General features: G+C 52.5%; 1 protein-coding gene across 5 annotated transcripts in view; it reads left to right on the top strand.

Annotated features, from left to right (window-relative positions):
- Positions 1-24,171, top strand: part of Rusc2 (RUN and SH3 domain containing 2) — a 51,861-nt gene that overhangs the window by 25,325 nt on the left and 2,365 nt on the right. For 3 of the 5 annotated variants that reach the window (XM_076564073.1, XM_076564074.1, XM_076564075.1), the window contains exons 2-8: positions 12,874-14,982; positions 20,460-21,104; positions 21,248-21,433; positions 21,578-21,718; positions 22,985-23,061; positions 23,232-23,406; positions 23,487-23,592. In XM_076564073.1, the coding sequence (XP_076420188.1) occupies positions 12,942-14,982; positions 20,460-21,104; positions 21,248-21,433; positions 21,578-21,718; positions 22,985-23,061; positions 23,232-23,406; positions 23,487-23,592 (3,371 nt within the window). In that variant the 5' untranslated portion in view covers positions 12,874-12,941. Of the gene's footprint in view, positions 1-829; positions 4,082-11,852; positions 12,184-12,873; positions 14,983-20,459; positions 21,105-21,247; positions 21,434-21,577; positions 21,719-22,984; positions 23,062-23,231; positions 23,407-23,486; positions 23,593-24,171 lie in introns of those variants that run through there. The other 2 variants (XM_006985994.4, XM_076564076.1) reach the window with 2 other exon arrangements.

Consider the following 24,171-nt stretch of genomic DNA (forward strand, 5'->3'; position numbering starts at 1 on the left):
CACGATTTTAGTGGAGCTGTGAGTCCCTTGTCTTAGGCTGCCATTCCCAAATGCCCCACAGTGCCCTGTACACAGCAGTTCTGTAGATGCTCTTAGTGTGATCCTGGAGGCTGGGAATGGCTTCATCGGTCAAGTACTGTAAACCTGTAACAGTAAGGCCCTGAAAACATGAGCACATGAGTTTGGGTCCTTAGCACCTGTGTAAAAGCCAGACCCGCTGACACACTGTAATCCCAGCAGCAGGGAGGCAGAAGCAGGCAGATCCCTGGGACTTGCTGACTAGCTAGTTTTGCTAACCTTGGTGACACATGAGCATGCACCCACCAACCCCGGCACACAAACACGCATGCATATAGCATGCACCCACCAACCCCGGCACACAAACACACATGCATACAGCATGCACCCACCAACCCCCCCCCACACAAACACACATGCATACAGCATGCACCCACCAACCCCTGCACACAAACACACATGCATACAGCATGCACCCACCAACCCCACACACAAACACACATGCATACAGCATGCACCCACCAACCCCCACACACAAACACACATGCATACAGCATGCACCCACCAACCCCCGCACACAAACACACATGCGTACAGCATGCACACCTATATTTTAAGAGTTGGTTCCCGGGGTAAAGGTACTTGCCACCAAGCCTGCCAACCGAGTTCAATTCCTGGAATCCATGTGAGAGTAAAGGAGAACTGACTCCCGAAAGTTGTCCTCTGTGTTCCATATGTATATGTGCCATGTGTGTGCACACACACTCACACACTCACACACACAGACACAAAATAAACATAAATGTAAAAGAAAAAAATGACCTCAGGATGCTTCTAGATGAGAAGACTACAGTTTGTCATAATTTATTTTGAGCATTTCTTATCTTTGCTATTAGATTTCATCATACAGTTTGGGGTAAAACATGGCCAAACACAGGTTTTTGTGATATCAAATATACCTGAATAGAACAACACAAACAAAAGTACTCCCTTATTTCCAAATAAGTTTGCTGAGGTGAAAGGTCACTGGAGTGATTGTTGGGAAAGATCAGGGACAAAGGTATTATTGCATAGTCCTCTTGAGACAGGGTCCTGCTATAATCCAGGCTGACCATAAACACATAAACAGTCCTCCTGCCTCAGCCTCCCAAATGCTAGGCTCAGGATGCTAAGATCACTACCCCTGGCTCCTTGTTCTTTGTTTTAGGGGCTGTCCTCAAAAGTCTAGTGGTCTTTAGCTCTAGATTGTATTTGAGAAGGAAGCATTTGGCGCTGGAGAGATGGCTCAAGGTTAAAAGCTCCAGCTGCTCTTCCAGAGGACCTGAGTTCAGTTCCCACCATCCACACAGCAGTTTTAGGAGACGCAGCAGCCTGCTCTGGCCTTCACCAGCGCCAGGCATGCAGTGAGGTTGGGAAGTGGTAACACTGTGGTCTGCAGTGTGCTGGGTTAAAGGAAGCTCTGAGTGTGGAGAGCCCTCACCGGGTCACCTACACTCCGTGGACTTGATCACAGATGGCGTTGCTGACCCTACAGTAAAGCCCCTCCGTGGTCTATATCAGCTCCAGAAGAGGCAAGGGCCCCGAAACCTTTCCAGCCATCCTGAGAGGACTAGTCACGGCTTAATGTTGTGAATCCTCCCTTTCTCCTTCCTTCCCTTCTTCACTGTTGACTACTTTGTAGGACCAGGGACTGTTGTTCCCAAGCAGGTCAAGGTTGGAGATGAGTCTTTAGCCACTTTCCGTCTCTATAATTCAGCCCAGTTCAGTATGGGGTCAGGAGATACACAGGTCTCATGAGGCGTGGAAGAAGCCAGAAAGGGAAAGAGATGAGTGTAATAGCACACACCTGTAATCCCAGCACTCAGGCGGGTGAGGCAGGAGGATTGCCACTAACCTTGACTATTGAGCAAGTTGGAGATCTGTCTGAGCTACACATAGCAAGACCCTGTCTCCCCAAGAAGAAAGGAAAAAGAGCATCTGTGGCCCAGACCCATGCTTCCTCCAAGGGCTTCTTGAGACCTGACATTGAAAGTGTTCACCATGGAGTCGAGACAGTGTAGTCAGCCCTGCATACCATGGGGTCTACATCCACAGATTCAGCCAGCTGTGGAGTAGAAATACTCAGGAGGAGCCCAGGGAGTGGCTTAGGGATGGAGGTTTGCTTGGCACACATAAAGCCTTCAGTTCACTCCCCGCTTCTAGAAGAGGGGAAAAGGAGAAAGGAAGACAGATCAGAGTGGATCAGATGGGCAGGGCTGGCGCTTGGGAAGCACCAAGCCCACCTTGAGAGGGGAGCGGCTGTTTGCTTGGTTGGTTGGTGTGGGGCTTTTGAGACAGGGTCTCTCTCTCTGTAGTTCTGGCCGCCCTAGAATTCAGTATGTAGACCGGGCTGGCCTTGAACTCACAGAGATCCGCCTGCCTCTGCCTCCCCCAAGTGCTGGGATTAAAGGCGTGGCCACCATTCCCGGCCTGAAAGCTGAGCAGGGGTGGGGTGGACAGGGGCGGCACCCCCACTTCCTTCACCTCGCTCATGTATGGTCCTCCACTGCTCCTTTATTCTCAGATCGGCCCACGACCCGAGCAAGGACGAGATGAGACTTCCGTAGGTCTACAGGCAGAGCAGCAATTTTTCTTTGATCTGAGAGAAATCAGCCTCTTTCCTTCGCCTCCCTTTCTCTGGGCGGAGCTTCCTGGACGCTCCTCCTGGTTAAAGGGATTCTCTCTCTTTACAAGCCCAGGTGAACCCCAGTCAGCGAGGACAAAAACCGATGGTGACTGGCCCACCTCTGTCAACTGTTAGACCCTCTGAAGACAGCCGCCCCTGTGTTAGGGAGCTGTTGTGTAGCCCCCACCCCGCTGGAGAAGGCTGCGGACGCTCGGGGCCACCCTGAGGAGGTGTAGGCCCACCCTGAGGAGGTGTAGGCCCACCCTGAGGAGGTATAGGCCACCCTGAGGTGGTGTAGGCCACCCTGAGGAGGTGTAGGCCCACCCTGAGGTGTAGGCCCACCCTGAGGAGGTGTAGCCCACCCTGAGGAGGCGTAGGCCCACCCTGAGGAGGTGTAGGCCCACCCTGAGGTGTAGGCCCACCCTGAGGAGGTGTAGGCCCACCCTGAGGTGTAGGCCCACCCTGAGGTGTAGGCCCACCCTGAGGTGGTGTAGGCCCACCCTGAGGAGGTGTAGGCCCACCCTGAGGTGTAGGCCCACCCTGAGGTGGTGTAGGCCCACCCTGAGGTGGTGTAGGCCCACCCTGAGGAGGTGTAGGCCCACCCTGAGGAGGGGTAGGCCCACCCTGAGGAGGGGTAGGCCCACCCTGAGGAGGTGTAGCCTGAGGCCGGGCTTCAGGAAAGCCGCCTGCTGTTTTGTTGGTGGGGTGATGATAGGCTGTTGGGGGTTGGGGGTTGTTCTGTTTTCTTGTAGCCTTTGGGTGGGGCTTCCAGAATCCCCTCCTCGGCTCACTTTCCACCCTCACCCAGTAAGCCTTACTGAAGAAAAGGCTGGAAAACAAGCAGTCATTCACAGTAGAGGAAAAGAGGAGGGAGGGGCCGAAAGGAGCGGCCTGAGGGGAAGGAAGGAAGGGAGGGAGCGAGCTCCAGCTCTGCCCAGACTTCTCCCAGCGCAGCCCGGAGAGAAGCTGGGCCCAGCTCTCCCGGTTTTCCGCCGCCGTCTGGAAAGTCTCCGTCTTCCAGCCCCCCTGCCCTCTGTGGCTGACTTCTCAGTCTCTACTCCCCCTCCCCCGGCTGACCGGCCGGCCGGCCGCAGGGACGGACCGGGAGGCCGAGCGGCGGCACTGTGGGCTTGCCCGCTCCTTTCCCTCCCCTTCCCTCCCCCCCAGGAGCAACGTCACCGCAGCCCAGCAGCCGAGGCAGCAGCAGCCGCCCGGAGACAGGCTGAGATTGCGCAGCCTCCCTGCATTACCTGGGATGCCATTGTATTAGCAGAAAGCAGCTCTTAGAAAACCAGCCCGATCCCCCCCGTGCGGTCGTGGGGACCAGTGATTCAGCCGAGACTGTCCGGGTAGAGCTTGGCGGGAGCCACCAGGTCCGGCTCGAGGCTCCTTGCGGAGGTATGGCTCTGGCGGGGGAGGGGGAGCAGCTAGGCAGAGGCAGCAGCTAGGCAGAGGCAGGCTCACCATTAGCATCTGGGCTCTGGTGCCTGTCTTTCTGGAAGGGAGAGGGGCAGCATGCGCCCACAAGCTCACCTCTGCATGCATGGGCTGGGGAAAGGAAGAGACTGAGCTAATGCTGTTTGTGCTATTTGGTCAAGAAACGAGATCTTGTTCTTCCTTCCGGTATTTCTAATGAAGCTGCTGTAGCTGCAGTTGTTAGAATAGAGGGGTCAGATCTGGACACAAAGGCTGAATGGGTGGAGACACCTCTAGAGCTATTGTAAGTTTATGCTGAAAACAATGGAAGGATCCATGCATTTTTCCCAAGAAGGCTGGGTGGCTTTCCATCCACACGCTTGCATGCATGTGTGCACATAGACATATACCTTTCTGTTACTGTAGGATGCCGTAAGAAGGAATGTTGACCAAAATGCCTCACAGTGTCTGGGGAGAGAGAGAGAGAGAGAGAGAGAGAGAGAGAGAGAGAGAGAGAGAGAGAGAGAGAGAGAGAGAGAGAGAGATCGCGATGCTGAAGGCACCTGGCCTGTTGTACTCAGGCTCTTACACAGTGTTGCCTCCTAGCAGGAAGAGACCTGAGCTAAGCTAAGCTAATGCTTTCAAATCCACCACCCTGCCCTCTTCCCTTGGTCCTGCCCTGGAGAAGGCCCAGTCTGGAGGCTGTCAGTCCCACAGCGGCTCTCAGCAGGACCTCGGGTCAAGGTCAGATCACAAAGGAAGAGCTGTGAGTGCCTTTGCCCTCCCTGCAGCCTCTGAAGGGACTCGGGAACAGCAGTGACCAACAGAAGGATGCAGATGAACACAGGCAGGAACCGTGCTTCTGGCGTGCTTGTCCACAGTCGTCCCGCTGCCGGCTAGGTGGAGAGTCCCTTAGATTCTGTTCCCATCATCCACCTTGGGAGAGACCTCAAGTGCATGGGGGTTTCTACAGCGTGGAAATGAGCAGTTTGGGAGTACAGTGTGAGAGTGTGTTAGTCCCGGGAAGTGTGAGGAATGTGAACTGCAGAGCAAGGGTAGAGTGATGTGGGGACCATGGATGGGGCAGGCTGAGACAGCCTGGGAACTGGGACCTGAAGGGCAGGAAACAGGATTGACCAGTGTTGTGAGAACATGGGGGTGTCAATATGAAAGGGCTGTGGGTTCACGGTAGTTGATATGCCCTATAAAAGTGGGTACCCACGTGAGTGCCTGTCCAGGAAAGGTAGGAAACAGAGGTTGTGGGGAAATGAAGACTTTAGGAAGAGGGTGTGACCTCAAGCATCTTGAGAATGAGTTGTAGTATACGTCCTTGAGAATTGGAAATGCCAGGGTTTGAATCCATTTAAACTATGTAATTGTGACTAAACTCCTTATGCCCTGAGGCCTTGGTTTTCTCATGTGTTAAATAGGTGTGATTAGTTGGGCATGATGACATGCACCTCTGATCTCAGTACTCAGTAGCCAGAGGAAGGTGGATCTGTATAAGGATCTATCTGAGGCCAGCCTGGTCTGTGTAACAAGTTCCAGGCCAGTCAGCTACAAAGTGAGACCCTGCCTCAAAAACTTGCCAGGCAGTGGCGGTACATGCCTTTAATCCCAGCACTCAGGGAGGCAGAGGCAGGCGGATCTCTGGGTTCAAGACCAGCCTGGTCTACAGAGTGAGTTCCAAGATGGCCAGGGCTACACAGAGAAACCCTGTCTTGAAAAACAAACCAAAACCAAAAACCCCTCACAATGAGAATGATTATGCATATCTGGGGTGTCAGAATGGAATTGGAGATGATGTACGCACACCTATCATGTAATGCTCATAAACAGCATTGCTAAGGTCATGAGACCCCCACCAGGGACGAGAAAAGGTGCCCACAGGAAGCTCTCCCTGAGTCTGGAGAGCCATACTTCATATCTTCACGCTGGCCAAGCCACTACTCTGTCTACCCAGCTGGGTATAGCTGGGAGACTCATCTTTGAGAGTGTGCTCTTCCTCCTCTGGCTCCCGGGTCTTCGTTCGTCTCAGGTGTTCTCTTTACTACGGTCACAGTGTTAAATGTGTTAAACTTGATACCTGTTCAAGACCCTTCCAGATGTGCTCATTCATGTTTTCTGCAGTGTTAGAAGCAAAGCCAAATACCTTGTTACATTATTCCTCTTTGTGGTTGGTTGTCTGAGTCCGAGTCTCTTGTAGCACAGGTTGGTTTGAACGACTGTAGCTGAGGCTGGCCTTGAACTCCTAATCTTCCTTCCTACCCCAAATGTTGGGATTATAGGTGTGTGTCACCACTCCCAGATCCCGTTTTATTCCTAACTGATTCTTTTAAATGTTCAGAAATGAGGGTTCCTGGATCCCATCTTAATCCTGTTGTTGTTTGTTTTTTATCTGTAGAGCACTCTGGCACTGAGCTACATCTCCAGGCCTCTCTTCTACTTTAAAAAAGCATTTATGTGGACGAGTGTTTTGCCTGCATGTATGTATGTATGTATGTATGTATGTATGTATGTATGTATGTATGTGTACCACGTGCCTGGTACCCACAGAGGTCAGAGGAGACAGTTGGATCCCCTGGGACTGGAATTTGGGATGGGTGAGAGCTACCACGTAGGTGCTGGGACCTGAACCTGGGTCCTCTGCGAGAACAAAGAGCGTATATTTGACCACCAAGTCATCCCCCCCTCATTTTTCCTTTTTATTTTGAAATAGACTTTTGCAAAATTGTGCATTGTGCAGTCTGCCTTGAACTCAGTTGGTACCCAGGCAGGCCTTGACTGGAAATTCTCCCGGTATCTGTGCCACTAGACCCAGCTTCCTTACTTTTCAAAATGAAGATGACCTTGCCTTCTTCGATGTTCGTGACGATCAGTACGCTGCAGTGTACCTGATTGCAAAGTGCTCTGCACAGCCAGGGATGGATCAGAGACGCTGGTCTGCCTTACTTAAGGCCTTGGGTTCAGTCTCCAGCACCACCAAAGAAAAGTGCTTTGTGAAAATGTAGAGGGGAGCCGGGGTGGTGACATACTCCTTTAATGCCAGCACCGAGGAGGCAGAGGCAGGGCCAGCCTGAGCTACATTCAGATACACACACACACACACACACCATCACCATCACCATCACCATCACCACCCTTAAGACAGGTTTAACACTTACATATCCAAAACAAAAATGTTCTTGTGCTTTCTGCTGGCCGAATGATTTAGAGGAAATATTGCAAGACAGATATCTGGTAGAGGACTTGTATCTGGCAGAAGAGAAATTTAAAATCCTGCAGCTCAGTAATAAGGAGTAAAACGGTCACTACCAGATTCCAAGCACCATGCTCTAAGCTCCAGTGCCACAGGTTTGATTAGGTCTCTGACCTCTGACCTGCATCCTAGTCTGGGAGAGAGAGATGTAAACATGGCTGTCAGCACCCTTCACCCAAGGGGTCCTCTGAAACCTCCCAAGTCTCCTTGTTTGTCTTCCCGGTCAGAGGGTCTGTTTGCTCGACTGTCTGCGAGTGTGTGCTTCCACATAAATGTGTGTGTGTCCTCGGAACAGTTTAGGGGGCTCGAACAATAAACTGTTGGTTTGTTTGTTTGTTTGTTTGTTTGTTTGTTTGTTTGTTTGTTTTAGACAGGGTCTCACTCTATAGACCAGGCTGGACTGGAACTCACAGAGATCTGCCTGCCTCTGCCTCCCAGTGCTGGGATTAAAGGCGTGCACCACCACACCTGACCAACCTTCCTTCCTCCCCCCTCCCTCCCTCCCCCTCCTTCCCCCTCCCTCCCTCCCCCTCCCTCCCTCCCTCTCCCCTCCCTTCCTCCTTCTCTTCCTGTGTATTTACTTGTGAATGTCTCTTGAAAATGGTGCCTTGCAGTAGAGAGGAGCTCCACTGAAGATCAGTGATGGCTGAACCCCAGAGGCATCCTTAAAGTTGTTAATATGTATCCAAGAAATTACGCACTTCTGCACTTCTTAGTCCGGCCTCGGGATTATAGCCTGGATCCTAGAGGGAAATCTAATATTACATGTGAGGAGAAGCCTCCTACTTACAGAAACTGTCATTTATGTACATGGTGTGTATTTACTGTACACAAACTAGAATATACAGATGAAACAGAAAAAAGTGAAAATCATCCAGAATTGCTCAACAGATCAGCACTGTGAATATTTTGTTGTGTGTTTCAAATTTTCTTCCATGCATATAAACATAAAGATAAATAAAAATAACTTAGAAAAATATCCAAGTATATACAGTTCATCTCATACCCCCCCTTAAGTCAGCACCCACACTACTGTAGCATGATGGTCTGGAGCCGTGGGCCACTGCGTTGGCCAGTCTGGCTCCAAATCCTGCCTTGGAGAAATTCCTTTGCTTCAGCCTTCTGAGTAGCTAGGGCCACAGGATACCACCATGCTCAGCTAATAGCACAGGATGGACACACACACACACACACACACACACACATTTGGGGGTGGGCAGGTAGGGCCTGATTAAAGGCGTGCACCACACCTGGCTATATATTTTTAATTTAATTTTTAATTTTAAATTCCATTATTGGAATTTTAGAGTAGTCCCAACTTTTAATCTTTTAGCCTATAGCGTATAGGATATATATAGGCTCCAGATGTTTTTATATGTGTGTATGTATATAGGTATGAGGAGACAGGAAGAAAGAAGTAAAGGAAACTCTGTCTTGTCTCTTATATCAAAGCATCCTAAAAAATCCTCTTCATTGCTCCCCAAAATGCCACTAAGCAGTTGTTCCCCTTTCCCTGTCTTGTTCTCACCTGTTTTTGCAAATACCCAGCCCCCCCAGCCTCTGAGTCCCCTCCACCCCCAGCCCCCCCAGCCTCTGAGTCCCCTCCACCCCCCAGGCCCCCCAGCCTCTGAGTCCCCTCCACCCCCAGCCTCTGAGTCCCCTTCACCCCCAGCCTCTGAGTCCCCTCCACCCCCAGCCCCCCCAGCCTCTGAGTCCCCTCCACCCCCAGCCCCCCCAGCCTCTGAGTCCCCTCCACCCCCAGCCTCTCCCCTGCAGCAATCATTCTTCCTCACTCCTCTTCCTGTGAACCTTCATCTTTTGTGGGCTTTGTTTTTGTTTTTTATTTTTTGTTTTTTGATCTCACAATAAAGCCTTGGCTAGCCTGAAATACCCTTATTGAGATACAATTCATGTACCAGTTGTCTTAGTTAGGGTTTCTATTACTGTGAAGAGACACCATGACCACAACAACTCTTACAAAGGAAAATATTTAACTGGATGGCTTACAGTTCAGAGGTTCAGTCCATTATCATCATGAACTGATGCAGCATGCAGGCAGGCATGGTGCTGGAGAGGTAGCTAAGAGTCTACATCTTGATCTGCAGGCAACAGGAAGTGATTCCTAACAGTGCCACTCCCTTTGGGGCCATTTCCTTTCAAACCACCACACCAGTACATTCACCAGTATATAATTGTAACCATTACCAATGTCCAATAGCAAAATATTTTTACCACCCCGCAAAGATCGCCCTTCGCCATAAGTAGTTGTTCCCCATCAGCCAGTCCTTACAGATTACTGGCCTACCTTGCACTACGTTGATTTTCCTGTTTCAGACATTTCATATAAATCACACACCATACAAAAGAGTCTTTTGTGACAACTTCTTTTTCTTAATATTACCTTTTTAAAATTCATTCATATTGTAGCATGTACAAGTGATTCGCTCCTTTTGTTGCCATATAATAGTGTGTGTGTGTGTGTGTGTGTGTGTGTGTGTGTCTGCGCGCGCGTGTGAGTGTGTGTACCCCATTTTTACTAATTTTTAGCTGGTATATAAAATGATGGGAGAGACGTTTTCCTGATCTATTCATCAGTTGACATTTTGGAGTCCGGCCACTTTCTTGGTTGCTATGAATGATGCTGCTGTAAACGGTTTCACAGTAGCTTCTGTGTGGCCGAGTTCCCCTTCCCTGGAGTACAGTCCTGGTACTGTGAGGTTGCTGGGTCTGTGGGTAAGGCTGTGTTGAACGTTCTGAGGGACTGTATGACAATTTCCCCAAGGGCCTGCCTGTGGTGGACCAGGGTTTTCTCCATTGTCATCAGTACTTGTTGCCTATATATTTTGGTTTTGGCATCCTGTTGGGAGTGCATTGGTATCTCATTGGAATTCTTTTATTCTTCTTCTTTTATTTAAATTTATTTAACTTTATTTTATGAGCATTGGTGTAAAGGTGTCAGATCTCCTGGAACTGGAGTTACAGACAGTTGTGAGCTGCCATGTGGGTGCTGGGAATTGAACCCTGGTCCTCTGGAAGAGCAGCCAGTGCTCTTAACCACTGAGCCATCTCTCCAGCCCAAGTTCTTTTCTTCTTAATGACTATGATATTGCCCATCTTTTCATCTTGCTAACCACACAGATGTCTTCTTTAGAGAAATATGTATTCAGTGCTGGGCGTAGTAACACACACTTTTAATCCCAGTTCTCTGTAGGCTGAGGCAGGCGGATCTCTGTGAGTTCAGAGACAACCTGGTGTACAGAGTGAGTCCAAGGCCCGTGTGTGTGTGTGTGTGTGTGTGTGTGTGTGTGTGTGTGTAAGAGTTCTTTGTGTATTTTGATTAGAAACCACTGTCAGAGTTTGGTTTTAAAACCTTCTCCAATTCTTTCGGCTGGCTCTTCCCTTTTGTGGGTCTGTATGAGTGAGCGCATAGAGGCCAGAAGTCAGCTTCAGGGTCACTACTCAGGACCTTGTTTTCTGAGACAGGGCTTCTCAGTGGTGTGGGGTTCACCAGGCCGGCTAGTCTGACTGGCCGAGAGTCCTAAGCAGTTGCCTGTCTTTGCCTCCCCAGTGGTTTACAGCTGTGTGCCACTGTGCCCTGCGTTTATTTCAGATTCTGGGGATCACACTCGGGTCTCCATACTTAAACAGCAAACACTACTAACTGACCCACCTCCCTGCTCACTTCCCACTTTTCTAGTAGGATCCTCTGAAGCATACAGTCCCTCAGGTCTCATTAGGTTGGAAACCATCACCATTGGGTTTGGTTTACCAAGTTTCCTCTTGAGTTGAGGATGCAGATCTGGGGTACTGCTTGCTTAGCGTCCCTGAAGCCCTGGGTTAAGTCCTTAGCACCATATAAACTGGGCATGGGCACGGTGGTACATGCCTACAGTCCTGGCACATGGTCAGTGGAGGCAAGAAGACCAGGAATTCGAGGTCCTCCTTGGCTAGTTATGGATATGAGACCCTGCCTCAAAAAAGGTGTTTTTTTGTTGTGTGTGTGTGTGTGTGTGTGTGTGTGTGTGTGTGTGTGTGTGTGTGTTGGGGTGTTGGGGGTTTTTTTGTTTTGGTTTGTTTTGGTTTGGTTTTGGTTTTTTGAGACAGGGTTTCTCTGTGTAGCTTTGGAGCCTGCCCTGGAACTCGCTCTGTAGACCAGGCTGGCCTTGAACTCACAGAGATCCACCTGCCTCTGCCTCCAGAGTGCTGGGATTAAAGGCGTGCACCACCACCACCCAGCTTCAAAAAAGGTGTTGTTTTTTTTTTTTCTATAACTCTTAATCTTGTAACTTGGTTTAACTTCTCTAGTTTTTGCTTTCCACATCCCTGCTGATGGCCGTACTCAACACAAGAGGGCTTACAAATCCAATGTAGGAGACTTCCTCAGAAGTCTTCATTTTAATGTGACTTAACACACATAGTTGTAATATATAATCACATTATAACTTTCTATAATTGTCCCTCGTACATATAGTTGTTTATTTCCTGTGCATGACCTTAAGCATATGTAACTTGATGGCCCTTTACTATATTCCACATGAGAGCTTGGCCCTTTGGTCTAAATGAGTTAAAATGTAAGAAATCGGTGGTATTGCGGGTTCAGTTAAATGATTAAGTAAGAGAAATTAAATGAGAGATTTAGAACCAGAGTAGGTCAAAAGGGAAAATAGAATCAGAATCAGAAGGAATCAGAAGGGAGAGGAGAGAGATTAATGGATCCGAAGAAATTAGACAGGGGAGTTTAGGACAGAGAAGGCCCCGACTCCGGCGGCTCAGGAAGCTGAGTGTGAGAGCTCATCCCGCCACCGAGAACTTGAGCGTATCAGAGGTAAAACTTGGAGAGAGGAGACTGTCCAGGGAACCCCAGTGGTGAAGGTTCTAGGCTAACGCGAAGCCAGCCTGGGCACTTTAGCCGTTGTGAACACTGGCCTGACCGAGCCTCGAGCCTCGAGCCTCGAGATTGCTTAGCAAAGGGTCTCCTGTAAGAGTCTGATAGTGGGGCCGTGGGGTGAAAGTGGCCACCACCCCACCTAGGAGGGAGAGGTTGGCGACAGCCGAACTCACAGTCACGCTCCACGGTGTTCACGAGGCTCCATCACAGCAGTGAGACCAGGAAGAGTATGGAGCCCACAGTCGTCAGAGGGGTCAGATCCTGGAATTCACGGGGAGAAAAAGGCCAGTGCTGGCAGGTCTGGTCAGCCGCTTTAGTGCGTCTTACAGTCGCTTTCTTACAGAGTTCTAGGCAACACCCTCTGTGTCTGTGAGGACTCCACCATGACCCAGGGCCTCTATTCCTCTTGGACTAAGAAATCGGTGGTATGGGGGTTCAGTTAAACGATTACGTAAGAGAAAGTGAATGAGGGATTTAGAGCCCGAGTAGGTAAAAAGAAAAACTAGGAATCAGAAGAGGGAGAAGGGCGATTGTGTGTGTGTGCCCATCTGAAGAGAATGTGGGGAAGGGCCTGCCCCTGATGTCCAGGGAGGTGACATTAGGTTCCCTTTCTTTCCCTCTCTCCAGGTGCCAAGCTCTCCTGATGAAATGTGTTCTGCCCCACTGGGCTCCACAGGCAGTGTCTGGTGCTGTTGATGCCCTTGCTGGAACTTTCCAGAATGGATAGCCCCCCTAAGCTGACTGGAGAGACCCTCATCGTCCACCATATCCCCTTAGTGCACTGTCAGGTCCCAGACAGGCAGTGCTGTGGGGGGGCGAGCGGAGGAGGCGGGAGCTCGAGACCCAACCCCTTCGGCCCGCCCGAGCTGGGCCTCACGCAGTCGGGCCAAGACCTGGGACAAGCCGACTCCCTGCTGTACGGCAGTCTGCACTCTGCCCCGGGGGCGTCCACGCGGTCCGCAGACGCCATCAAGAGCAGGAGTCGGGACGGCAGGGGCCCTGGCGCCCCCAAACGGCACAATCCCTTCTTGGTGCAGGAAAGTGTGGGTGAGACGGGACTTGGTGACCTGTATGAGGACGGCGGCGTTGGGGACAGTGCCACCCACCGGTCCTTCCACCTGCACGCCGCCAGCCAGCCCACCTTCCATCTGTCTTCTTTCCAGCTGCCGCCGCCGTCTGGCCCTGGCCTGGGCAGGCCATGGGGCGCAGCCCGCAGTCGGCCCGGCGTGGTGGAGGGGCAGGAGCAGGAGCCGGCCACAGCCTTGGGCAGCCAGCAGGGCGGCAGCGCCGGCCACGGCTGCCGGCCCGAGCTGGACGCTGAGACCATGGATCTGGACGAGTGTGGGGGGCCCGGGGGCAGTGGAGGGGGAGCCAGCGACGCCTCCGCCTTCTCCTTTGACCAAGAGTGGAAGCTCAGCTCGGACGAGTCCCCACGGAAGGCCGGGCGCTCGGGCTCGGGCGCTCGGCACTGCCGCTGCAGCAGCGCGTCCAGTCAGTCGGAGGCGGCCGACCAGTCCATGGGCTATGTCAGCGACTCTTCGTGCGACAGCTCAGACGGCGTGCTCGTCACCTTCAGCGCCCTCTACAATAAGATGCACGGCAGCTCCCGCGCCAACCTCAACTCCGTCCCCCAGTCCTGCAGTGACTCGTCCTTCTGCAGCCGCTCTGACCCCGGAGCCTTTTACCTGGACCTGCAGCCCTCCCCAGCCGAGTCGAAAATGTCTTGTGAGTCCCACCACCCTGAAAATGGGGACGGGGACGAGGGCTGCGGTTGTCCCCACGCCTCGTCTCCTGAGCTCGATGCCAACTGCAACTCCTACCGCCCACACTGTGAGCCCTGCCCGGCGGTGGCCGACCTCACAGCCTGCTTCCAGAGCCAGGCCCGCCTCGTGGTGGCCACACAAAATTACTATAAACTCGTCACCTGTGACCTGTCCTCGCAGTCCTCCCCAAGCCCGGCTGGCTCTTCCATCACCAGTTGCTCTGAAGAACAGACCAAGATAAGTCCTCCACCAGGCCCTGGCTCGGACCCAGAACCAGACCCCAGCCAGCCCTCTGAGTATTACCTCTTCCAGAAGCCGGACATCCAGCCAGAGGAACAAGAAGCAGTGGCTTCCTCAGCAGAAGCAGCCACTGCCGTGGACCCCACTGCCCTTGAAGGGCAGGTGTACACAAATACTTCACCCCCCAACCCAAGCACCGGCCGGCAGCGCTCTCGAAGCTATGATCGCAGCCTGGAGCGCAGCCCCCCTGTCCGCCTGGGCTCGCTGGAGCGCATGCTAAGCTGCCCGGTCCGCTTAAGCGAAGGCCCCGCTGCCTTGGCCGGGCCTGCCTCCCCGCCCAGGAGGGTCACCTCTTTTGCCGAGCTGGCCAAGGGCCGGAGGAAAGCTGCAGCGGGCTCTGGCTCCCCGCCGCTCCGGCTGAGCGCTGGAGACTCTTCCCAGGAGTTCTCGCCCATCCAAGAAGCCCAGCAAGATAGGGCAGGCCCGCTTGATGAGGGCGCCCGATGTAGCCATAGTCTGCCAGCCATGCCCCTGGGGCCAACCCTCGACCTCCTTGGCCCGGAACCCTGGTCCACCCAGCTTTGTCAGGGTTCCGAGTCCAGCGAGATGCCGCTTCCTAGCCTCAGAGCTGCTGGGCAGGGCCCCTTGGCCCAGCTGATGGATCCAGGGCCTGCTCTCCCAGGGAGCCCGGCCAGCAGCCATACCCAGCGGGATACAAGAGCTAGAGCTGACGGTAAGGAACTCGGAGAATGCCAGGCTGTGCGTGCGTTCCCTACCTGCCCGGACCTCTCTTTCCCCGGGGTGGGGGCAGGGAGAAGAGAAGACCAAATAGGTCACGAGGACTTGGAGACTGGTGTCCTGGGAAACCCTGAAGCCAGAAGTATAGGCCCTTAGACCAGAAGTGGAATTACTGAGAGAGACAAGGCATGTGGTCAGTTGTAGACGTGTGGGGATTGACAGTGCTCGAGGTGATGGAGGGACATGTCCGACAGGGAGAGCACAGAGGGCAGAGGGCAAGTTCGTTCTTTGATCATTGATGGTAATCTTGCACTTAAGAACCTAACACGGATGTGCCTCTGGAGGCTGAGGCAGGAGAATTGCTGGCATGGGCAACAAAGTGAGACCCCTCTTTAAGAAAACAAAACAAAACAAAAGCCTCAGAACTGAAACTTGCCCTGACCTTTCAGGTCCCTAAGCCAGTCCTTCATTATTTATTGCAGTTCAAGTAATTGCTTATGCCCGGGCCTGTACTGGGGTGGTGCTAGTGAGATAATCTGTCCTGGAGGGATTCCAACAAGGGACAGAAACGAAGAACAGTCACTCGGATGCAAAGGTGGCCGTGTAGGGTTTGAGTCACCAAGAACAGCACCATTAGACTGGCGTGTCAGGGGAGGGCGGAACAGTTTACATTTAAGCTCTGCCTGGGAGAAACCTGGGGGTTAGATTTTGTAGACTCTCTTATGAGAAGGTTCTAGGCTCACAGAAGAGTCTGCACCAACCCGCACAGGCTCGGAATCTGACGCTTTCCAGGAAAGCAGTAGACTGACTCAGCATAGCCCCTAGGATGGGGTGAGCCACTGGGGGAGTCCATCAGAGGGGGGCTATGCTCTGCTTGCCTTTCCATTTGCTTAGTGAAGGATCCTTGGTGGTCTGGATAGAGATGTGAAGTGTCTTCCTGACGGGAGAGACTCCTGCCTTGATGAAAAAGTTACTGGATTGAGTGATAGGGGAGCCCTGTGAGTTCTAAGTATTAGTGGTGGCCCAGTCAGGGCTACACAGAGAGACCCTGGCGGGGGGGGGGGGGGGGGGGGGCAGGGGGAGTTACAACTGATCATCCAGGAAGAGGTGTGGAATTACAAAGGAAGCGATAGAGCCTGGCCGTGCTGTGATTCAAGGGCAGGGCAGAGCATCCCGTACTGTCAGGGATGAGACTGGGCATGATGGGGCACATCCCATAATCCTAGCATTTAGGAAGTAAAGGCGGGAGAGTCAGAAGTTCGAGACCGGGCCAGTGAGAGGGCCTGGCAGCTGTAGGCACTTACAGTCCGAGCTTAGCAACCTGAGTTCAATCCCTGGGCCCTCGATAACTGTGAGAGGAAAGAACGGACTCCACAAAGCTGCCCTCTGCCGCCCATACTTGTACACACGCACACGCGCGCAGTGATAATTAAAACACGTATTCTAGCCAGGCCTGGTGGCACACACCTGCAGTCCCAGCCCTCGGGGGCAGAGGAGGCGGATCTGGTGGCAACTTGTTCTCCACAGTGAGTTCCAGGCCAGCCAGGGCTACCTTGTCTCCAAATGTTTAACTACTTTAAAGGAGTCTGGAGAGGAGACTTGGTGACGGAAGCATTTGCCGGGGGTCACAGCTCCCCCCTTAAAACCTGCAGATGCCAGAAAGGCCAGAGAGGCCAGCAATGTGGCAGGTAGTTCCAGCCTCAGACAGCAGAGAGAGATTCCTAAGCTAACCAGCAAGACTGGCCGTATCCAGGAGCTCTGGGTTTGATTGGGTCATCCTGCCTCAGTGAATGCGGTAGATGGGTGATCAAGAATGATCCCCAGTGTCAACCTGTGGCCTCCGAATGTTCTCATACATATGCAGACATGTACACATACACACACACCACATAAACAAGATACTGGAACGGGAAGAAAGAGATAGAAGGAGGGACATTAAAGTATTTTACTGTACTAAAAAACTTAAGGATTTTTTAAATACTTTTTTAAGTATTTTTATTGGGTCAGTGAGATGGTTCAGCTTGGAAAGGCATTTACTAATAGGTTATTTGATCCTGAAGTCCACGTAGTGGAAGGAAAAAGTTGTCCACGTGCCTCCTCCCGTATACACACTCAAAATAAGGTTTTAAAAAATATTTTTGGTAACTATTTTGAGGCAGGGTCTTGTGCATCACAGGTTGGCCTCAAATTATGTAGCCAAGGACAACCTTGAATTTCCGGTCCTACTGCCTCTCCCTTCTGGAATCAGAGGAATGGACCTCTAGATTTATCCAGTCCTCAGGACTGACCAGGCCTTCCTGCCTTAGAGCAGCATCTACCAGCTGAGCTCCCTTCCCAGTCCCCAGGACTACTTTTCTATCAAGGTAGTGTGCTCTTGCAGCAATCTCCAGGGAAATATCCCAGGTCTTTTCTCTTGATTGTACACACCCTTTTTAAAATCAATAAAGGAATGGACAGATCATTGAATTTACAGATAGCCCAGGAAAACCAGTTTGGGAATGATAGGAAGAAGCTGAACCTGAGCAGCAGGGCCCACATTTAGGAAAAGGATCTTGTCAAAGCTTGATAGAACAAAACTAATAAAGCAGAGGCCAGAGTGAAATTTGATTTGTAAAGTCACCCGGAGTTGATTTCGGGCATGTAACTGATTGCAAACCGGGGAGCCAGCAGTTTCAAAAGACCTGCACAGATCAAGTGACAGATGCCCTGGTAGATTCCAGAGGAGTTAGTTGATGGCCCCACCCCCTCCCTGGAAGCAGTGAGCTCTGACTGGCTGCCCGTGGAACTCTGGGTGTTGTCAGAAGGTACCCAACATGGCGTGATCTCTGCCTAGAATTTTCTTAAGAACCTTCTCACAGGAAAGTAAGAAAACTTGTTTTGGGTATCCTGAGGGGTAGAACTAACAGCCATTCCTCAAGGTGGCCTCCCTTCTAAATTAATCTTATTCTTCTGCCTCATACCATATGTTGGGAAGAGCAGGGAGGATTTTGTTTTTGGAGGCAGGATCTCCCCATGTAGCCCAGGCTAGCTTAAAATTTGAGTTCCTCCTGCCTCAGCCTCCCAAGTGCTGGGGCTGGTAGTAAGCACGTGCAGCAGAGGACAGTATTTTCTTAAAGAGCAGGACTAAATAGATAATCCAGATATCCTTTATATAGGCGCTGATAAAGCTCTAGTTGTAATAAATATGGCTGAGAAGAGCGGGCTGGGCCTGGAAGCGTGGTTCAGTGGAAGGCCCTAAGGGCAAAGCCGAGCGCTTAGCCGTGCGGCTGCAGGGAAGAGGACGGGGGGGGGGGGGGGGGGGGGGGGGGGGTAGGCTCGCTCGGTTCAGCCCCTGCCTCCTATACAGCGGAGACTAGATTCCGTCACCAGCGAGGAGGAGGAGAGGCCGTGAGAACGGCTAGTATGGATGAGAATTTGAGGAGAGAACCACCCAATTTATGGTAGATATGCCTGGGAGCACTGTCTTTATTCTTTGAGCACTAACCACAGAAGATAAGATAAATTTAGTTTTCAAGAAACTCGGTTTATATAAAGTGATTTGAAATAGAGGAGACTGGATGAATTAGAAGGAGAGATGCATTCAATAAACTGTTCATTTCCTGGACCCTAGAGAAACAGCGACCAATAGGATGTGGTCCTTACTTTGCTGGAACTCCTGTGAAAAGTAACAGGCAGCAAACACATTGAGAAAAATACTTCCCAACGCTTTACAAAGGAAACGGCCAGGTTCTGACCAGGAGGTGTGGTGAGGAAGGGACCGCAGGAGGCAGTGAGTGCGGTGTGATCAAGGGCTGAACCAAGTGTGACTGGAACGTGGCAAGGACAGTAACAGCCTGTCCCCTTAGCACTGGGTTGGCAGGGAGTAGTTTGTCAGTCTCCTCAGAGCGCGCTTCTGAAACGCTTCTCAGATGAGGCTGTGTCCCCTTCCCTATTGACTCATTGATGGAAATAAGATGGCGTGGCAAACCCAGCCTGACGTCACTGCGTACGTGATGTGATGTGGTGGAGAACACTGGCCCCCAAAGCCAGACTCTAGCTTGGACAAAACTCTGGCTCTGCTGTTTCCTAGTTGAATGATCTTAATCTGAGATGACGGCGTAATGTCTCTAATTTTAAAATTTCCTGCTCTCTGTGTGGCAGGGTGGCTCATACCTATAATGCCAACACTTGGAGGTAGAGGCAGGAGGATCAGGAATACAAGGCCAATCTTGGCTACAAAGCAAGATCAAAATCAGCTTGAACTACATGAGATCCTGTCTCAAAAAACAAAAATAAGTTTCTTGATCTGTGGAGAGATGAATCCCTGCCTCTTAGAGTTGAGCCACGCCCAGGGTTTTAGGGCCGTGTTATGGCGCCACCTTGTGTTCGTTCAGATCTCTGCAGCATGTGCGGAGTCATTAGCAAGTGCTGTGGACCTCGGGTTAGTTCTGAGACCTGTGTTTTAGGGAACACTAACCTTAAGACTGGCTGGGAAAGGCCCCCAGAGTTGGGGAACACATTCCTGTGCCGGAAGAGTAGACGTGGACACTGAAGTTCTTAGGGGACCATAGGAAAGTGGGATTGTCGGCACTTGGGGATAATAGGAAGGCTGGTTCAGCTGCAAGTCAGTAAGTGTCTTGCTGCTGTGTTTGCTCAAAAACAGAGTGTGTGAGCAGTGTGTGTGTGAGTGGAGACAGGGTGATGGGTGGAGGAGAGCCTGAAGTCAGCAATACCTTGACACTGAGTCTGCGACTCTCCAAGTCTGTCAATGGTTCTACCATGGACAGAAATGGAGGCATCAGGAAAAACGGGCAAAGCTGATAGGTGGATGAGGTAGAGTCTGAGCCTCTCCCCGGGCATCTCAAAGCTGATAGGTGGATGAGGTAGAGTCTGAGCTTCTCCCCGGGCATGGCAAAGCTGATAGGTGGATGAGGTAGAGTCTGAGCCTCTCCCAGGACACGGTAAAGCTGATAGGTGGATGAGGTAGAGTCTGAGCCTCTCCCAGGACACGGTAAAGCTGATAGGTGGATGAGGTAGAGTCTGAGCCTCTCCCAGGACATGGCTTGGGAACAGTCTTTCTAGTGAGGCTGTTTTTGTTTAAAATGAAAGCAAAACCCATGGCAGGAGATCTAAGATCACAGAGAGATGACTTAGTGCTTGGGGCTTGGGAGTCATCTGTGTGAAAGTCTGAAACCCAGCTACCTCTGCATGAAAGTGCTCCTGAGGTAAGAACTGAGCTTCTGACACACCTTAGCACCTCTGGAGTTCAGAGAATGGAGAGGCAGCAGACGGTCCCGATCGGAACACACGGGGAAGGTTTACAAGGAGAGCAGTGTTCTCCTCCACAAATGTGGGTCATGCCCGCCCCGCCCCGTCCCGCAGCCCAGGCTGGCCTGTCTTCGCGCTGGGTATCATCTCCTGGCTCTGCTTTGGTTTCCCCGGCACGCGGTTTCAGTGTCTCCCTCTGTCCCCCCCCCCCCCCCGTTTCTGCAGGGGGCGTCCCTGAGAGCCGACCGGTGCCGCGCTACAGCAAGGAGCAGAGGCCCACCACGCTGCCCATCCAGCCCTTCGTCTTCCAGCACCACTTCCCCAAGCAGCTGGCCAAGGCCCGGGCCCTCCACAGCCTCTCCCAGCTCTACAGCCTCTCGGGCTGTGGCCGTGCCCAGCAGCCTGCCCCTCTGGTTATCTCCACCGCGCAAGGCCCAGCCCCAGCCCCCTCAGGAGAGCCACAGACATTCACACCCCAGACCACCGGCAGGGGTGCCAGAAAAGCTGGGCCTGAACCGGAGACCTCGCGGCCATCACCCCTGGGAAGCTACTCCCCTGTCCGGAGCTCCGGCCCCTTTGGGCCTGGCACTGACTCGTCCGCGTCTACCTCCTGCTCCCCTCCTCCAGAGCAGGCCACAGCAGCAGAGAGTCTCCCCCCATGGGGCCACACTTGTCCTCCCACTGTGCGGCCTGCTGCCTCCCAGCAGCCACTGAAGGAGGACCAGAAGATTCCGACCTTGGCTGAGTACCGGCTTCATGGCACAGGGAGCTTGCCACCTCTGGGCTCCTGGAGATCTGGCTTTCCCCGGGCAGAGAGCCTGGCTCGGGGAGGTGGAGAAGGCAGCATGGCCTCCTCCAGGCCCAACAACGGTAAGAGCCTCGCCCAAGCAACCCTACCTCCCCTTTGAATGGGTTCTTAGGCTCTCAGCAGGGTCGTACCCACAGCATCTGGCACATCTGGGTGGATGTGAAATGCTGTCTCCTAACTCTCCCTCTCCCCTGTTCTCCCCCAGCCAACCACCTGTCCCCTCAAGCCCTCAAGTGGCGGGAATACAGGAGGAAGAACCCGTTAGGGCCACCTGGCTTGTCAGGAAGCCTAGATCGAAGGCCACAGGAAGCTCGGCTGGCCCGCAGGAACCCCATCTTTGAGTTCCCCGGTTCTTTGGGCACTGCCAGCCATCTGAGTTACCGGCTGAATGGTGTGTGGCCAGAGTCCCTGGTATAACCGGGGCAGGCCGGGAAGGGCCAGGGAGGGGTCAGAGGGCTGAGAGGGTGGAGGCACTCAGCTGAGCCAAGAACTCTTGGGAAGAGCTTCAGGATAAGTTTTTTTCTGTTCTTTCCAGGTCAGGTTGCAAAACCATTACCATTGACCTGCCCTGACCTCCAGGACCCCTTCTCCTTAACTGAGAAGCCTCCAGCTGAGTTTTGTCTGTCTCCAGATGGCAACTCAGAGGCCATTTCCATTGATGTACTTCAGAAAAAAGGTGCGTATCCACACCCAGCCTGGTCCAGGGCCCCCGCCCTCACTACCTACTGTACCTGATGCCTTAGCTAACCCTCCAGAACGTCTGTCTTGAAACCCCAATACCAATGAGAAGTCCATGAGAATTAGGGCAAGAGGTGGAAGCTTGTGTAGTGTAGTGAAAGTCATGTATCGGGAACTTAAGAATCGGGCTTCCACCCCTCCTTCGCAACTAAGTATGAGAGAGACTGTTACAGAAATAAAAAAAATTTACAGAAGCCTGGTGTGACAGGAGGCAGAGGCAGGTGGACTGCTGAGTTCCAGGCCAGCCTGGTCTACAGAGTGAGTTCCAGGACACCCAGGGCTACATCTGTCTCACAAGATGGATGGATGGATGGATGGATGGATGGATGGATGGATGGATGGATGGATGGATGGATACATACATACATACATACATACATACATACATACATACATACATACAAGAAACTTGGCATGGGGGGTTGGGGATTTAGCTCAGTAGGCCCTGGGTTCAAAAAAACAAAAAAAAACAAAAAAACAAAAAAAACAAAAAAACTTGGCTTGGCATGGTAGCAAACAACTTTTTTTTTTTTTTTCTTTTTTTGGTTTTTCGAGACAGGGTTTCTCTGTGTAGCTTTGCGCCTTTCCAGGAACTCACTTGGTAGCCCAAGCTGGCCTCGAACTCACAGAGATCCGCCTGCCTCTGTCTCCCAGTGCTGGGATTAAAGGCGTGCGCCGCCGCCACCACCGCCCCGGCTGGTAGCAAACAACTTTAATCCTAGCACTTGGGAGGCAGTGGCAGGTGGATCTCTGAATTCCAGGCCAGACAGGGTAGCATAGTGAGACCATGTTATCCAAACAAACAGAAAGTCCCCAAGTGCTGAAGGTCTAGCCCCTTGAGTGTGTATGTTGGTGACATTTGAGAAGACTGACAGGAACGTGCTGTTTAGCAGATTAGTGACCAGTGAGTGACCTATGCGTAATTTTAGGGAGATGTTGGTAAAATAACCAAGCATAAGTGTGGGCAAAGGGCAGGAGCTTGGCAAAGGAGAAGCTAGAGTACCGTGTAGCAAGTGAGATGTAAAGGTCAGAGGGGAGAGCCCTCTGGAGAGAGCAGTCCCCATGAGTGCTAGGACAAGGAGATACGATGGGGGGGACAGGGGTGAGCGTGGGACAGCTTCCTCTTCCCCACCAAGGGGAACGCCTCCACTGGGTGGGCTGGAGTCTCGAAAAGGGACCTATCACGTCGACTTCTTCCTCCCAGGGCTGGTGAAAGCTGTCAACACCGCTGTGGACCTCATCGTGGCCCATTTCGGCACCAGCCGGGACCCTGGTGTCAAGGTAGGCTGCACCGTGAGGAGCTGCGCTTGACTCAGCTCTGTGCTGTCGCCCTTCCTTGCTCTCTCGAATCCAGAGCTGGAACCCAGGGGTGGAAATGGCCAGAGGGAAGCCGGTGGGCTGGCTAAGTGAGGACAAGGTCAGGCTTCTCATGTCGCCCTGTGCATCCGCAGGCGAAGCTGGGGAACAGTTCTGTGAGCCCCAACGTCGGCCACCTGGTCCTGAAGTACCTGTGCCCGGCAGTCCAAGCTGTACTGGAGGATGGGCTCAAGGCCTTCGTGCTGGACGTGATCATCGGACAACGGAAAAACATGCCTTGGAGTGTGGTTGAGGCTTCCACACAGCTGGGTAGGTGCTGGATTTCTACACTGGCTCCAGACAGAGCTCAGGGTTCCAGAGATGTGATCTCCATCCCTGTCTGCTTCCAGGCCCGTCCACCAAGGTCTTGCATGGTCTCTACAACAAAGTCAGCCAGTTCCCAGAACTCACCAGTCACACTATGCGCTTCAACGCCTTCATCCTCGGCCTGCTCAAGTAAGTGTGTAGAAGGCGGGATCTAAGCAGACAGCAGCGCCAGAGCTCCGAGCCCTCCAAGGGCTGACTGCCTGGACTGAGGGGGGGGGGGGGGCGGCTGCAGTGTTCATGCAAGGCCTTGGGGTCCCCGTAGTCCACCCAGCTGCAGCCTCTCAGAGGGCACTGGCTTCTCGCTCTGCACCCCGCCCTCCGGACACTGCCCACCAACCATCTCGTCCACCTGCAGACCCTTGGCCTGGCCCTCTTAACAGCAGTTAGAGACAAGTTAGGTGTCTCAGGGGTTCAGGGTCTGGCAAACTGTGATCCTCTCAACTCCAGCTCCACTTCTAAATTCTGCCTCCGACCTAAACTCACCTCAGAGCGCGTGCCATAGTAGTGATATTTCCCAGGCCGAGAGCAGTCGTCACCCTGGTGAACGTATGCTGCCGCCATTCCAAGAAGAAATGACTGACTTGTGGATTCCATGGTCACCCCACTCCCCACATCCCATTGACTTTACAGAATTACATTCCAGGGTAAACCAGGCAGCACCCAGCCATAGGTGTCCATCGGATTTCTTCCCTCTACCTGGCCTTCTGC

The sequence above is a fragment of the Peromyscus maniculatus genome, chromosome 2, assembly GCF_049852395.1.
Source record: "Peromyscus maniculatus bairdii isolate BWxNUB_F1_BW_parent chromosome 2, HU_Pman_BW_mat_3.1, whole genome shotgun sequence".
In the NCBI taxonomy this organism is placed as follows: Eukaryota; Metazoa; Chordata; class Mammalia; order Rodentia; family Cricetidae; genus Peromyscus; species Peromyscus maniculatus.